Below are 15,554 nucleotides of genomic sequence, written 5' to 3'. Positions count from 1 at the left end.
GATCTCGTCTGGAGTAACATGGATTCAGTAGAACAAGAGTGTCTCAGTTTACACAGAAAACATTTTCTGTGGGGCCAAAACTAATTGACTATATCAGCTAAGAAACATCTAACTCATGGTCTAAACACAAGACAAAGTAGGTTTGTTTATACTTAGCTTGTGGGGATAGAAAGAAGTACAGAGAGGTAAATTATCCTCCATGTGCACGATACATGGTGTTTCTGCAGTATACCCTATTTCCTGAAGTTTAGAAAATATAATAACAGGATCCGGAGTGGAAGATGGACAAAAAAAGCAAAACAAAAATGGAGTTAGGAAATACGGTACAACAGACCTCCTGGCTTCTGTCCTGTCCATGAGCGTGAAAAGTCCATTTCCATTCCCTATCTCCCAAGCACAGTAAACATCTGCTAGTAGCGTCTTTATAGCTTTGCTGGGGACTGGAACACTCCGAAAAAAAAAACCAAAAGAAACCTCTGAAATCATACTGATCTGAACTACTGCAGTTGACCAAACCCCAAACCTTGGTGGACACAGATCTGAGAGAACGGAGGGCATTGGCAGAAGGGGAATTGCTTGCACAGCTGGTTGCAAAGTTACGTAAAAGTGTCCTTGGAAAATGGCCCCTTGCTGACACGCTCTTCTCATACCCAGGGGAAAACAGCTGCGGTGCCACAGAGAGCTAAGCTGGACTCCAAAAGGCCGGGCCTGTTTATTCGCCATACCATGCTCTCAAGGTCTTCTTTTCTGCTGTAATTATTAATCCTTTCACAAGTAGCTGGGGGGGAGATGCTGCCCGGCCGAAGGTTGCCCCTCGGCAAGGAGTGGAAGCCCGAGCGGTGCCGTGAGTCTCCTCCCTGCAGCCCGGCCACCAGTCCCTGGAGGCTGCGCCTTTCAGGGGGCACAGGGGACTCCCTGCTCGCAGGGGAACCTCCCGCTCTGCTCTCCGCCAGCTCTGGTCCCTCGCCAGGCCGCCCGCCGCGCTCCCTGCTTCCCCCTCCAGCCGCAGCTGCAGGGCCAGGAGCGCTCGGGGCCTCGACGCCAGCTGCGGGTCCGGCCACACAGACGGCAGCTCACCTCCAGCCTGCGCCGCCGCCGGCTCCTCTCACCCCACATGGCCACGTCTGGAAAAGTAAGGACGCTCGCTGCCCTGCTCCCCGCCCCAAGCCGAAGGCGAAGCTCCCCAGCAGCCTCACTCCCTCTCCTTGCAGGTCATCCGGTGCAGGGCTGCTGTTGCCTGGGCAGTGGGCAAACCGCTCTCTCTCGAGGAGGTGGAGGTTGCACCCCCAAAGGCGCGTGAAGTCCGTGTCAAGGTAAAAGCAAGGGCTGCCGAGCGTGAATGCCGGCTCCATTTCTCTCTTCTAGGGAAAAGACTGCTAACATGATTAAATGCAGACCACTTGGGAAACGTGCAGGCTTGTAGGTAAAGGCACCGACCTGTGCACAGCGGTGCTCTGGGAAGGTGGAGGGCTCACAGCTGGCAGTGGCTGTCCGATGCCTTGCCTGTCACAAACATCTCCCCAGCTTCTGGCACTGAAGCTGTTCAGGCCAAGAGGAAAGGACAGTCTGCACGGGATTATCAGATTCCGTACCAAAAGAGTGCAAAGGACTCACCAAGCTGGTGACACCCAAAGAAGTGAAAGAAACTTCTATTCACTGACTAGAAAACAGACCGGGCTCCTTCTACAGCTCACCTGCTCTTTCCTCTCCAAACAGATCGTGGCCACAGGGATTTGTCGCACGGATGACCACGTTCTGGAAGGTTCCTTTCCTGATACTGATTTCCCAGTCATCCCTGGCCATGAAGGAGCTGGGATTGTGGAGAGCATTGGGGAAGGAGTGACCTCTGTGAAACCAGGTAACCAGCTCGCACCCGGGACTCAGCTCTCAAAGCCCATGGGGCTGCCCAGAGCTCGGAAATAGCCCCCAGCAGCCTGGAGCCATGACCCATGACTATCTGCCCACCAGTACCACTGGACCACCACACACCCTTTCCTCATCTGCTCCCCAAAGTGCCCGAGTCAGCCTCTGAATTCTTCCTGTGGACAGAGGAAGCAGAGGGCTCATGCCAGGCGCTGTGACAGGCGGCACCTCAAGGCTGCCGAGCAAGAGGCACCTAACGCCGGTTCTGCTCTGTTCCAGGAGACAAAGTCATCCTCTTTGGCCTTCCTCAGTGCGGGGAATGCTGCTTCTGCAAGAATCCTGACTCCAACTACTGCCTGATGTCCCAGTGAGTTTGCTTCCCCTCCCCGTTACCCACGCAGGCTCGGCTCTCAGCAGTGCTGCCGTGCAGGTGAGTGCTCTGCGTGATGAGCGACCCGTGTGCGTGCTCCTTACAGCCTCTCCGTGTCGCAGTGCCTGCTGCCTGACAAGACCAGCAGGTTCACGTGCCGGGGGAAGCAGATCCACCACTTCCTCTGGATCAGCACCTTTGCCGAGTACACCGTGGTGCCGGAGTTCACCCTCGCCAAGATAGATGCCGCCGCGCCTCTGGACAAGGTCTGCTTGCTGGCCTGTGGCTTCTCCACGGGCTACGGGGCTGCCATCAACACCGCCAAGGTTGGTACCCAGCCGTGTCCAGAGCTAGCACCCCGCAGCCACCCGCGCGCCCACAGAAGCGCTCTGCCACAGCCTCCTCCTCCTCCTGCGGGAGGCTGAGCCGGCCCCGTGTCGTGCAGGTCAAACCGGGCTCCACCTGCGCTGTCTTCGGCCTCGGAGGAGTTGGGCTCTCCGTGGTCATGGGCTGCAAGGCGGCCGGGGCCTCTCGCATCATCGCCGTCGATGTCAACAAGGAGAAGTTTGCCAGGGCCAAGGAGCTGGGGGCCACCGAATGCATCAGCCCTGGGGACTTCCAGAAGCCTGTTCAGGAGGTGCTCACCGAGATGACCGGCTACGGCGTGGACTACTCCTTCGAGGTCATCGGGACAGCTGACACCATGGTACGTGGCCTTATGACACAGTGCCCCTTCCAGCTCATTCACAGCGTCCCATCGGGGCAAATTTCACCACAGCGCGAGCTCTGTTGCCTGGTGCCAGCACCTGTGGGCTTGTCTATGTGCAGAAAGGCAGTTTTCTGTCTTGGGGAGTAAATCATGTAGGAGTCTCAAAACGGGATGGTGCTTTCATTGTACAGAAAGGTTTGCAGATAGCTGCGAGTGGCAGACAACTGAAAAGAAAGAATGCATTTCCCATAAGTGTGTCTGATTCACTCTCCTGTCCCATCAGGTTGCTGCCCTGGCCTCCTGCAACATGAACACTGGTGTCTGCGTGGTGGTTGGAGAGGCACCGTCCGGTTCAGTGGTTCCCATGGATCCTTTGCTTTTTCTAAGTGGCCGAACCTATAAAGGGACTCTGCTTGGAGGTATGGAAGTAAAGGAAAGATTTCAGACATTTGAGTGTTGTCCTTTCACAGTAATTCCTGAACTGTCTTTAGAACAGTTGCCCTCTAAGGATAAATATATACGTGTATATATATATACACGTATATATATGTATATATGCGTATATACACGTATATATACGTATATATGTGTATATACGTGTATATACATGTGTATATACACGTATATACACGTATATATGTATACACGTATATATATGTATATATACGTGTATATATACGTATATATACGTATATATACATATACGTATATATATACACGTATATACATACGTATATATATACATACGTATATACGTATGTATATACGTGTATATATAAATATATACACAAGTAATAATAGCAGCATTTCTCCAGTCACTCACTGCGGGTGCTTTTCCCCCTTCTCTAGGCTGGAGGATGAGAGAGTCCATCCCCAAACTGGTCTCCAGCTATCTGGAGAAGAAATTTAACTCTGACTTGCTGATCACGCACACGCTGCCGATCGCTAAGATCAACGAGGGCTTTGAATTGCTACGCGCAGGCAAAAGGTGAGGATGTGGCTCGCAGGAGCAAGGTCCCTCCACGAGGCAGCGCCCGGCTTGCTGCCGTCAGCCAGCGCCCAAGCAGTGGGAGCAGGCAGGGCCCCAGTCCCGGTGGTGGGAGGCCCTGCTGTAAGGCGGAGCACAGGGAATGAACCTGGATGGGTGCAGCTCAGAAGAGACCCCACAGCCCTGGCGTAGCCCCTCAGACCCCACACCTCACTGTGGCATTGGAAAGCAGAGTGAGGAGGAAGGGGCATCCGTGGGGACCTCGCAGACTGTGCCTTCAGGCTGAGGCACAGGAGCTGCGGGGCAGGACGGGGTTCCTCAGGCTTTCCTTCAGCGCCCTCGCTGAGCTCAGAAGAGGCTGGGGGAGAGCTGAGGTGGCCAGTCCCGGCTGCACCTGCCTGCCCCTCCACCTGCTCCTGAGCACTGTGGCAGCAACTCCGGTAACTGCTCCCTTCTTCCCCCGTCCAGTATCCGCACCGTCCTGCTCTTCTGAGGGACACGGTCGAGGGACGACGAGCGCCATCTCTCCAGACCCTTTCATTTGAACACGAGCTTCTTCTCATCGCATCTCAATGGCTTATTTTCTCTGAATTTTCTTCCCTTCAATTTGTATTTATAATCTGTGCATACTGTGGCCTCCTGAGCAAAATCTGCTGGCTTTTCTCCTGATCTAGTTGTGCTTTTTTGGTAACAGCCTCAGAGAAAGTTAGGGAATGGAACCACAAAGAGAAATTTAACAGTACATTTATGTCCCATACATGTCTATGGCAACAGCAGTATGATTCTGTGGGAGCTACCAACATCACAATTGTTCTGGCAACAGCATTTGTTTTCTGCACAGAACGAAACACAAGGATATGATAGGATGGACTCAAAATTAGCAACTGCTGTAAGACTCCTATTCTCTACTGTAATGCTTTCTAAATTGCAAAACTCAATAGCAAACAAATGGGTTTGCTCCCTAATGTATACACGAAGAAGCATCAGTGTGAACCATCACTCTCTACTGATGCTTACACACTGCTAGAAGTGAATGTAGATGGCACCCAGCTCTCAACAGACCACTGCTTAAAAATATTTTTGTTTTCTGTTTCACTGTATGTCAGTCTGTACTGTTTTCCTGAACTTGAAATGTGACAATCACATTCTATACCTCAGCAAGTGCACCCTTTCCAAGACTTTCCTACTGTGGAATAAACACAAACACAAATGTCAGTCAGTTTTTGCCTTTAGCACTCCATAAACTAGCCCTTTGTAAGCCTAGCATATTATCTGAATAATCCTTGGATTGATTTTAAGACAAATACTCTTATGGTTGGCTTATACAAATCTTAGGATAGGCATGCCAGATACTCTTTGGTGATTCATATCTTAAGGGCAAGCTAGTTCCTATTCAAATCCAATGCATCACAAGATAGATTTTCTTGGAACATCCTGCAAGTTTGTTAAAACCACAGTCTGCTGTTTGAGAGATTAAATAAATAAATAAATAAATAAATAAATAAATTTAAAGTAAATGACTCACTTAAAAACAGAGTTTGAATGATTCTTGAGAAACCACGTAGATTGGACCTTTTCCCAATGCAGCATCAATTCTCTGGATTATTGCTGAGAGAAAACTTGTGCTTAAAGGCCTCCAGCAATGATCTATTCCATTACCATTTTACAGTGCATCAAACTGTTGGGTTGCTGGCATCACGTACTCTTGGGTTACCTGGCACCACAAGAGGCCATCAATCAGACTGATGGTAATCTCCCTTCCCATTTTTCAAAGCTCTACCACAAAGTAACCTCATGTTTGGTTGATCTTTTGCCAGTGTGCAAGTTTTAGCTTGGGGTTTAAGTTATACACATCTCTCATCAGACCACATTTCTATTAATCAATAAAAACTGTAACAATTCTAATATTTCCTTATTAATACTTCCATAACTGGACCAGTATTGGATGGGAAACATATACCATTAGAAAGATCGAAATGGTCAAAGAAGACTGCACATGCTCTTACACATCTGCAAGTAGAAGTGTCATGTTTTTACTTCAGTATATACGCAAACAATGAAAAGGTCTGCCCAAGTTTCTGACATCTGAAATTAATAAGCCATATACTAAACCCACAAGATCTCCTTAAGGCAGCATAGCCTATGAGCTGTGACAAATAACAATGATTTCTGACTATTATTTTTGTTCCCAGTCCACTGCTTATTGGCTGTACTGCTCTGAACTTCAACTAGGAAAGTCTGGGTCTAGCCTGAAAAACACATACTCCCAAAAAATTACACCACTAACCTGCAAAGCAGCAATCTTTTGCTGTGGGAATTGTCTAACTATATGGACAGAATTTGTATTCTATGATAACCACAAAAGACTATACATTATACCTGGTTCAAAATCAGCTGAAGACAAATGGCTGTAATTCCATTCAGCATTTTGCAAGCGTTCGATTAATTGCTCACCTTACTGAATGACTGTACTATGCTATATATAGTTATACTATACTCTTGTCGGATTTCAGCAGCATTTGTGTGCCTTTTGAGATCAACACAGCTTGTAAGATGTTCCCAAACTGATAGCCTTTAGTCTGCGTGAGTTTCCTGTGACGTCCTTCAAGTTAACAAACTCATCTTCAAAACAGAATGGAGTATTGGTTTGTAGTCACCAGAGCAATACATCCAAACCAAGAAACAAGCAGTTCAAAATAAATATTGCACAGGCATTTGTGTAAGAACAGCAAAACGGTGTTTGTACAACCTGCTAGACTGCTTGTGCATAACCCAAATGCTGAGGTACTATCCACCTTGCCCAGCTTTTCCACATCAGTAAGTCAGGTGCATGTGATTAGGTACTTGGGTATTTCAACCGTATTTTCCTTTGAACTCTCCATCTCATCATGTTTTTATTCAGAAGACATTGAATCAATTTCCAGTATCGCTACTTAGACAAATTTATTTCAGCCCATTTCCCCATATATGCATTGGGAACCAAGTCAGAATGTCTAAACGCCTTCAAACCCTGTGCCATACCATCGGGTATGCTCACTGAGAAGAAGATTAGTTTCAGATAAAAAGCGTCTTTCTAGGTCTCACTTTCAACAGCTTTATTTTCTGCCACTGTGCCAGGACCATGACTGGCCCCACTCAAGAACTGTCTCACTCAAATCATGGGCCACTTGCAGGGAGATGTGGTGGTGACAGGCAGGGGTAAAGGAAGACCCGAAATGTTGCCACCATCTTGTGGCACAGGGACATGAGGCATGGGATGAGGAGGGGGCTGAGGAGGCATGGGATGAGTCCCGGTGCCCAAGGGGCAGCCTGTCTCTCTGGCAAGCAAAATGGCCCGGGAAAGGGGCCCCCAGCCCCCTGGCCCTCCTCCTTCCACACCAGGGCCTCTTTCAGGCCGCACAAGCCCCCTCCCAACACGGCCATGTCGGGCCTGGGGCGTGGCGCCATCACTGCGGCCATCACAGAGGCCACAGTGACTTCCAGTACCATTTCCACTGTGGACTCTGGGAGCAGTCCCACTGCCATTCAGTCAGTGTGTTCCCTGCCTGCTCTGCAGGGCACGGATGCTGAAGGACATCTGTGGCCACATGGAAGCTCTGGCGCAAGCACGTTTTGCAGTCAAGACTGAGTGTTTGAGACCTATGGTAGTTACAAGAGAAAATGTGCATAAATTCTCTTTCAGACAGGCTCTGTGCAACTGAACATTGAAGTTGTACAAACACAGTTTTGCTATTCTTACACAAATGCCTGTGCAATATTTATTTTGAACTGCTTGTTTCTTGGTTTGGATGTATTGCTCTGGTGACTACAAACCAATACTCCATTCTGTCTTGAAGATGAGTTTGTTAACTTGAAGGATGTCACAGGAAACTCATGCAGACTAAAGGCTATCAGTTTAGGAACATCTTACAAGCTGTGTTGATCTCAAAAGGCACACAAACGCTGCTGAAATCTGACAACAGTGTGGTATAACTTGTAAGCATAGCACTGTTATTCAGTACGGTCAGCAGTTAATTGAATGCTTGCAAAATGCTGAATGGAATTACAGCCATTTGTTTTCAGCTGATTTTGAACCAGGTATAATGTGTGTAGTCTTGTGAGGCTATCAAAGTCCTGTTCCATAATCTGCATCCTAAAGTAGATCTTGAAGAGCATTTGTGTCAGGATTCTCTATGTGCTCCCCATGCTGAAATTCTGGTCGCTTGGGGAAATTATTGGTGGTAAGTCTTATTGAGAGATTAGTTATTTGGCATCTGCTAGTCTGATTCACAGGATATGTTGAGTGGTGTCTGTCAAGGTTCTGCTGTTGTCTGAGCCCAGTTAATATCTCTTATTGAGTGACTTCCATGTTGGATTCGAGTACACTCATTAAACATGCAGATAGCAAGAGACTTCCATGCACACGGAAAGAGATGTTTTAAAGAATTGGGATGGAATTCAATAGCAGTAATTGCAAAATTGCAGGTGTGCAAGTGCAAGATGCAGAAAAATGCCTGCAAGAAGTAGTGGATGACAAAGTGAGCAAGAGCTGGCAACCCCCTGCTATGTGGTTTGGCTGTGGAAACAGGGATGCAGTTGTCAGGACGCAAGGAAATGGGAAAAGGGCAGAGGGACATAATAATGGTCTTTGGGGCCATAAAAAGTGGCTATGAGGTTGAGCAAGAGATGTGTTCTCTCCAAGTATGTTATACTTTACGAGTATGATGCACTTTGAGATAATAATGGAATAGATCATTGCTGGAGGCCTTTAAGCACAAGTTCTCTCTCAGCAACGATCCAGAAAATCGATGCTGCACTGAGAAGAAAAGCTAATCTACGTGGTCTCTCAAGAATAATCCGAGCTCTGTTTTTAAGTGATTTAATTACTTTGATACTCTTTATTTATTTATTTGATCTCCCCCACAGCAGTTTTTAACAAACTTGCAAGCTGTTAAGTAAGCTGTTTTGTGCATCAGCATGCAAAGCATGTGGTACATCAGCATGCAAGGCATTTTGGTGTGACAGTCTGCAAGGCATTTGCTATGTCAGCGTGCAAGGCATGTGGTGTGTAAGTGTGCAAGGCATTTCATGCATAAGCATGCAAGGTGCTTGCAGTGTCTGCATGCAAGGTGCTTACAGATTGGAGGCATCAGCAGGGGAGGGAGCAAAGGAAGTTGCTCAGTGCAGAGAAGAGGGGTGTGGTGGCGCGGTCAGGGGTGCAAGGCAGAGCTCCTCATGTCCTGTGAGGCCCCTGCTGTTCACAGCACTGCGTGGGAGCGTTTGAAGAAAGCTTTAACTTGTGCATGTGTTTCCTCAGGAGAGGCGGCGTTGCAGCTCTCGCAGGGCATGAAAGCACAGGCAGCAGCATCAGAGCCGTCGAGGTCCTCGCGCTCATCTCCTTGTGCTCAGTGCAGGGAGACGGTGAGAGAGCAGGGCCTGCGCCACAAGGGCCTGCTGGGCCGCTGACCGCGCTCATCCTCCCTCAGCCGCGTCCCTCAGAAGAGCAGGACGGTGCGGATGCTGGAAGGGGGAAGAAGGGAGCAGTTACCGGAGGTGCTGCCGCAGTGCTCAGGAGCAGGCAGAGGTGCAGGCAGGTGCAGCCGGGACCGGCCACTTCAGCTCTCCCCCAGCCTCTTCTGAGCTCAGCGAGGCCGCTGAAGGAAAGCCTGAGGCACCCCGTCCCACCCCGCAGCTCCTGTGCCTCAGCCTGAAGGCACAGTCTGCAAGGTCCCCACGGATGCCCCTTCCTCCTCACTCTGCTTTCCAACGCCACAGCGAGGTGTTGGAAAGTGGAGGTCTTCCCTCCGCCTTGCAGCAGGGCCTCCCACCACCGGGACTGGGGCCCTGCCTGCTGGCACTGCTTGGGCACTGGCTGAGGGCAGCGAGCCGGGCGCTGCCTCGCAGGGGGAGCCTCGCTCCTGCAAGCCACATCCTCACCTTTTGCCTGCGCGTAGCAATTCAAAGCCCTCGTTGATCTTAGCGATAGGCAGCGTGTGCGTGATCAGCAAGTCAGAGTTAAATTTCTTCTCCATATAGCTGGAGACCAGTTTGGGGATGGAGTCTCTCATCTTCCAGCCTAGAGAAGGGGGAAAAGCACCTGCAATGAGTCACTGGAGAAATGCTGCTATTATTACTTGTGTATATATATATACACACGTATATATAAGTATATATATATATATGTATATATATAAGTATATATATATACACACATATATATACTTATATATGTATATATATATACACACGTATATATACTTATATATACGTGTGTATATATATATTTATCCTTAGAGGGTAACTGTTATACAGGCAGTCCGGGAATTACTGTGAAAGGACAACACTCTGCAATATTTCCCTTACTTTCATACCTCCAATCAAAGTCCCCTTACAGGTACGGCCACTTAGAAAAAGCAAAGGATCAATGGGAACCACTGAACCGGAAGGTAATACTCCAACCACCACGCAGACACCAGTGTTCATATTGCAGGAGGCCAGGGCAGCAACCTGATGGGACAGGTGAGTGCATTAAAAACACTTGAGAGAAATTTCAGTTGTCTGCCACTCGCAGCTATCTGCAAACCAACGCTCCTTTCTGTACAATGAATGCACCATCCCTTTTCGAGACTCCTACATGATTTACTCCCCAAGACAGAAAACTGCCTTTCTGCACACAGACAAGCCCACAGGTGCTGGCACCAGGCAACAGAGCTCGCTCTGTGGTGAAATTTGCCCCGATGGGACGCTGTGAATGAGCTGGAAGGGGCACTGTGTCAGAAGGCCACGTACCATGGTGTCAGCTGTCCCGATGACCTCGAAGGAGTAGTCCACGCCGTAGCCGGTCATCTCGGTGAGCACCTCCTGAACAGGCTTCTGGAAGTCCCTAGGGCTGATGCACTCGGTGGCCCCCAGCTCCTTGGCCCTGGCAAACTTCTCCTTGTTGACATCGACGGCGATGATGCGAGAGGCCCCGGCCGCCTTGCAGCCCATGACCACGGAGAGCCCAACTCCTCCGAGGCCGAAGACAGCGCAGGTGGAGCCCGGTTTGACCTGCACGACACGGGGCCGGCTCAGCCTCCCGCGGGAGGAGGAGGAGGCTGTGGCAGAGCGCGCAGGTGGCTGCGGGGCGCTAGCTCTGGACACGGCTGGGTACCAACCTTGGCGGTGTTGATGGCAGCCCCGTAGCCTGTGGAGAAGCCGCAGGCCAGCAAGCAGACCTTGTCCAGAGGCGCGGCAGCATCTATCTTGGCGAGGGTGAACTCCGGCACCACGGTGTACTCGGCAAAGGTGCTGATCCAGAGGAAGTGGTGGATCTGCTTCCCCCGGCACGTGAACCTGCTGGTCTTGTCGGGCAGCAGGCACTGCGACACGGAGAGGCTGTAGGGAGCACGAGCACAGGTCGCTCATCACGCAGAGCACTCACCTGCACGGCAGCACGGCTGAGAGCCAAGCCCGCATGGGCAACGGGGGGGGGGGGAAGCAAACTCACTGGGACTTCAGGCAGTAGTTGGAGTCAGGATTCTTGCAGAAGCAGCATTCCCCGCACTGAGGAAGGCCAAAGAGGATGACTTTGTCTCCTGGAACAGAGCAGAACCGGCGTTAGGTGCCTCTCGCTCAGCAGCCTGGAGGTGCCGCCTGTCACAGCGCCTGGCATGAGCCCTCTGCTTCCTCTGTCCACAGGAAAAATTCAGAGCCTGACTCGGGCACTTTGGGGAGCAGATGAGGAAAGGGTGTACAGTGTCACCTGTGTGCAACCGGTCATGGGTCATGGCTCCAGGCTGCTGGGGGCTATTTCCGAGCTCTGGGCAGCCCCGTGGGCTTTGAGAGCTGAGTCCCGGGTGCGAGCTGGTTACCTGGTTTCACAGAGGTCACTCCTTCCCCAATGCTCTCCACAATCCCAGCTCCTTCATGGCCAGGGATGACTGGGAAATCAATGTCAAGAAAGGAACCTTCCAGAACGTGGTCATCCGTGCGACAAATCCCTGTGGCCACGATCTGTTTGGAGAGGAAAGAGCAGGTGAGCTGTAGAAGGAGCCCGGTCTGTTTTCTAGTCAGTGAATAGAAGTTTCACTTCTTTGGGTGTCACCAGCTTGGTGAGTCCTTTGCACAGTTTTGGTACGGAATCTGATAATCCCGTGCAGACTGTCCTTTCCTCTTGGCCTGAACAGCTTCAGTGCCAGAAGCTGGGGAGATGTTTGTGACAGGCAGGGCATGGGACAGCCACTGCCAGCTGTGAGCCCTCCACCTTCCCAGAGCACCGCTGTGCACAGGTCTGCGCCTTTACCTACAAGCCCGCACGTTCCCAAATGGTCTGCATTTGTGACCAGCAGGGCTAGGGAGGTGACCGTCCCCCTGTACTCAGCTCTGGTGAGGCCGCACCTCGAGTACTGTGTTCAGTTTTGGGCCCCTCGCTACAAGAAGGACATCGAGGTGCTTGAGCGGGTGCAGAGAAGGGCGACGAAGCTGGTGAGGGGCCTGGAGAACAAGTCCTACGAGGAGCGGCTGAGGGAGCTGGGCTTGTTCAGCCTGGAGAAGAGGAGGCTCAGGGGCGACCTTATCGCTCTCTATAGGTACCTCAAGGGAGGCTGTAGCGAGGTGGGGGTTGGTCTGTTCTCCCACGTGCCTGGTGACAGGACGAGGGGGAATGGGCTAAAGTTGCGCCAGGGGAGTTTTAGGTTGGATCTTAGGAAGAACTTCTTTACCGAAAGGGTTCTTAGACATTGGAACAGGCTGCCCAGGGAAGTGGTGGAGTCACCATCCCTGGCAGTCTTCAAAAGACGTTTAGATGTAGAGCTTAGGGATATGGTTTAGTGGGGACTGCTAGCGTTAGGTCAGGGGTTGGACTGGGTGATCTTGAGGTCTCTTCCAACCTAGAAATTCTGTGTGATTCTGTAATCATGTTAGCAGTCTTTTCCCTAGAAGAGAGAAGCTACGGCTGGCATTCACGCTCGGCAGCCCTTGCTTTTACCTTGACACGGACTTCACGCGCCTTTGGGGGTGCAACCTCCACCTCCTCGAGAGAGAGCGGTTTGCCCACTGCCCAGGCAACAGCAGCTCTGCAGCGGATGACCTGCAAGGAGAGGGAGTGAGGCTGCTGGGGAGCTTCGCCTTCGGCTTGGGGCGGGGAGCAGGGCAGCGAGCGTCCTTACTTTTCCAGACGTGGCCATGTGGGGTGAGAGGAGCCGGCGGCGGCGCAGGCTGGAGGTGAGCTGCCGTCTGTGTGGCCGGACCCGCAGCTGGCGTCGAGGCCCCGAGCGCTCCTGGCCCTGCGGCTGCAGCTGGAGGGGGAAGCAGGGAGCGCGGCGGGCGGCCTGGCGAGGGACCAGAGCTGGCGGAGAGCAGAGCGGGAGGTTCCCCTGCGAGCAGGGAGTCCCCTGTGCCCCCTGAAAGGCGCAGCCTCCAGGGGCTGGTGGCCGGGCTGCAGGGAGGAGACTCACAGCACCGCTTGGGCTTCCACTCCTTGCCGAGGGGCAACCTTTGGCCGGGCAGCAGCTCCCCCCCAGCTATTTGTGAAAGGATTAATAATTACAGCAGAAAAGAAGACCTTGAGAGCATGGTATGGCGAATAAACAGGCCCGGCCTTTTGGAGTCCAGCTTAGCTCTCTGTGGCACCGCAGCTGTTTTCCCCTGGGTATGAGAAGAGCGTGTCAGCAAGGGGCCATTTTCCAAGGACACTTTTATGTAACTTTGCAACCATTTTTGTGAGCAGTTCCCCTTCTGCCAACGCCCTCCGTTCTCTCAGATCTGTGTCTGCACCACACAGCTTGGTGGCATCAACAAACCTGCTGAGGGTGCACTCGATCCCGCTGTCCGTGTCACTGACAAAGACGTTAAACAGCGCCGGCCCCAGCACTGACCCCTGAGGAGCACCACTCATTACAGATCTCCACTTGGACGTCGAGTTGTTGACCACAGCTCTTGGAGTGTGATCATCCAGCCAATGCCTTACCCACCAGGTGGTCCATCCGTCAAATCAATGTCTCTCCAATTTAGAGACAAGGATATAATGGAGGATGTAGATGATTTGTCAGGCCCAATCTGCCCATGGTGAAGCCATGCTGGCTGTCACCAATCACCCCTTTATTTTTTCAATGTGCCTTAGCTTAATTTCCAGGAGGATCTGCTCCATGATCTTGCCAGGCACAGAGGTGAGATTGACTGGCCTTGTAGCTCCCCAGGCCTTCCTTTTCTCCCTTTTTAAACATGGAGGTTATGTTTCCCCTCTTCCAGTCACTGAGAACGTCACCAGACTGCCATGACTTCTCAGACACGATGGGTAGTGCCTTATCAACCACATCCGCCAGTTCCCACAGGACCTGTGGATGTATCTCATCAGGTTCCATGGACTTGTTAAGAAACCTTCAGGTTTCTTAGCTGGTCTCAAACCTGATCTTCTCCTACAGGGTGTGGTTGAACATTCTTCCACTCCCTGCTTTTCCTTCTGGTGTCCAGGCTGTGTGGCTACTGCTCTTGCCAGTGAAGACTGAGGCAAAAAAAGCCATCGAGTACCTCAGCCTTCACCATCTCCTGGGTGACCAGGTGTCCCATTTTCTTCTGGAAAGGGCCCACAGTTTTCCCAGTCTTCCTTTTATCACCTCCTGATGGACGTCTAGAAGCTTCTTGATACTCTTTTTGTCCCTGGCCAAATCTAATTCTAACAGGGCTTTGGCTTTCATTCCGTGCTTCTGTGAACAGACCCTGAAGAAACTCCTAGGAGAACGTGGATGGGGCTGCCTCCTTTTACAGTTTCAACGCAGAACAGCTCCAAAAGGCTTGGGCCAGCCAAAGCACTGCTCTTTTTTGGCTTGGTTTGGTTATGGTTTAAATAGACTGACTCATTCGATCAGAAAGTCTGACATTCAGCATCCAGGTTCCACCTCCACGTAATGGAAGCAGCCTTTTCGTGAAGGTAGTAGTTTCAAGTGGCTCTTCCAAAACCCTCACGGCAGCCAGTGGCATTTGCTGCCCTCCCCTCATCCTACAAGGCCACTTATGTATCTCCATCAAGCATAATTCATGTTGGTAGGTGCTGTGGATGGCAAGGAAGGGCTTGCACACCAACTGCATACCAGCAAGGCTTTAATTGACTGCTAGTAGACCTGGTGCAGGCTGCCTGTGCCACCCTTACCCACATGTGGGATATCTGCATCATTGGCCCCACGCAAGCTCCTGTCAAGCATGGGGGCTGCTCCACTTGCTGGGAAACGTGGCAGTAACAGGTTGGGGTTAATGGAGGACCACTGCCCTTCCCGAAATGTTGTTGCCACCATCTTGTGGCACAGGGATGCCAGGCATGGGTCGAGGAGGTTTGATTCATATCTTAAGGGCAAGCTAGTTCCCATTCAAATCCAATGCATCACAAGATAGATTTTCTTGGAACATCCTGCAAGTTTGCTAAAACCACAGTCTGCTGATTGAGAGATTAAATAAATAAATAAATAAATTTAAAGTAAATGACGCACTTAAAAACAGAGTTTGAATGATTCTTGAGAGACCATGTAGATTGGACCTTTTCCCAATGCAGCATCAATTCTCCAGATCATTGCTGAGAGAGAACTTGTGCTTAAAGGCCTCCAGCAATGATCTATTCCATTACCATTTTACAGTGCATCATACTGTCAAAGTATAACCTCCTTGGAGAGGAC

General features: G+C 50.8%; 2 protein-coding genes across 2 annotated transcripts in view; one reads left to right on the top strand and one right to left on the bottom strand.

Moving 5' to 3' along the window:
• The first annotated feature begins 810 nt into the window (after positions 1–810).
• The window catches only part of LOC311436139 (uncharacterized protein), a 30,104-nt gene continuing 15,360 nt past the window's right edge, over positions 811–15,554 (top strand). Inside the window, exons 1-13 of the mRNA XM_084517981.1 lie at positions 811–1,132; positions 1,212–1,313; positions 1,717–1,858; positions 2,143–2,230; positions 2,340–2,559; positions 2,679–2,939; positions 3,226–3,361; positions 3,792–3,930; positions 7,312–7,458; positions 9,396–9,493; positions 10,779–11,008; positions 11,095–11,288; positions 11,775–11,926. Of these exons, the coding sequence (XP_084374107.1) occupies positions 1,115–1,132; positions 1,212–1,313; positions 1,717–1,858; positions 2,143–2,230; positions 2,340–2,559; positions 2,679–2,939; positions 3,226–3,361; positions 3,792–3,930; positions 7,312–7,458; positions 9,396–9,493; positions 10,779–11,008; positions 11,095–11,288; positions 11,775–11,926 (1,927 nt within the window). The 5' untranslated portion in view covers positions 811–1,114. The remainder of the gene's footprint in view (positions 1,133–1,211; positions 1,314–1,716; positions 1,859–2,142; positions 2,231–2,339; positions 2,560–2,678; positions 2,940–3,225; positions 3,362–3,791; positions 3,931–7,311; positions 7,459–9,395; positions 9,494–10,778; positions 11,009–11,094; positions 11,289–11,774; positions 11,927–15,554) is intronic.
• Positions 8,785–13,447, bottom strand: LOC311436860 (alcohol dehydrogenase 1-like). The gene is made up of 9 exons (XM_084519397.1): positions 13,059–13,447; positions 12,878–12,979; positions 11,763–11,904; positions 11,399–11,486; positions 11,067–11,286; positions 10,699–10,959; positions 10,281–10,416; positions 9,847–9,985; positions 8,785–9,429 (listed from the first exon to the last, which is right to left on the bottom strand). Exons 1-9 carry the CDS (start codon positions 13,074–13,076, stop codon positions 9,405–9,407), a joined length of 1,131 nt encoding a protein of 376 aa, XP_084375523.1. The 5' UTR covers positions 13,077–13,447; the 3' UTR covers positions 8,785–9,404.

The sequence above is a fragment of the Aythya ferina genome (assembly GCF_964211825.1).
Source record: "Aythya ferina genome assembly, chromosome: 4".
NCBI classification, from domain to species: domain Eukaryota; kingdom Metazoa; phylum Chordata; class Aves; order Anseriformes; family Anatidae; genus Aythya; species Aythya ferina.
The sequence above is the reverse complement of the archived record's forward strand: the minus strand, read 5'-3'. Positions and strand labels throughout refer to the sequence as shown.

What these genes read in the sequence shown, in the direction of transcription:
- LOC311436860 (XM_084519397.1), bottom strand. An exon ending in AGTGACCTCTGTGAAACCAG is followed by an intron (nt 11,487 to 11,762) that starts GTAACCAGCTCG and finishes GCTCTGTTCCAG; the next exon opens with GAGACAAAGTCATCCTCTTT. An exon ending in TTGCTACGCGCAGGCAAAAG is followed by an intron (nt 9,430 to 9,846) that starts GTGAGGATGTGG and finishes TCCCCCTTCCAG; the next exon opens with CATCCGCACCGTCCTGCTCT.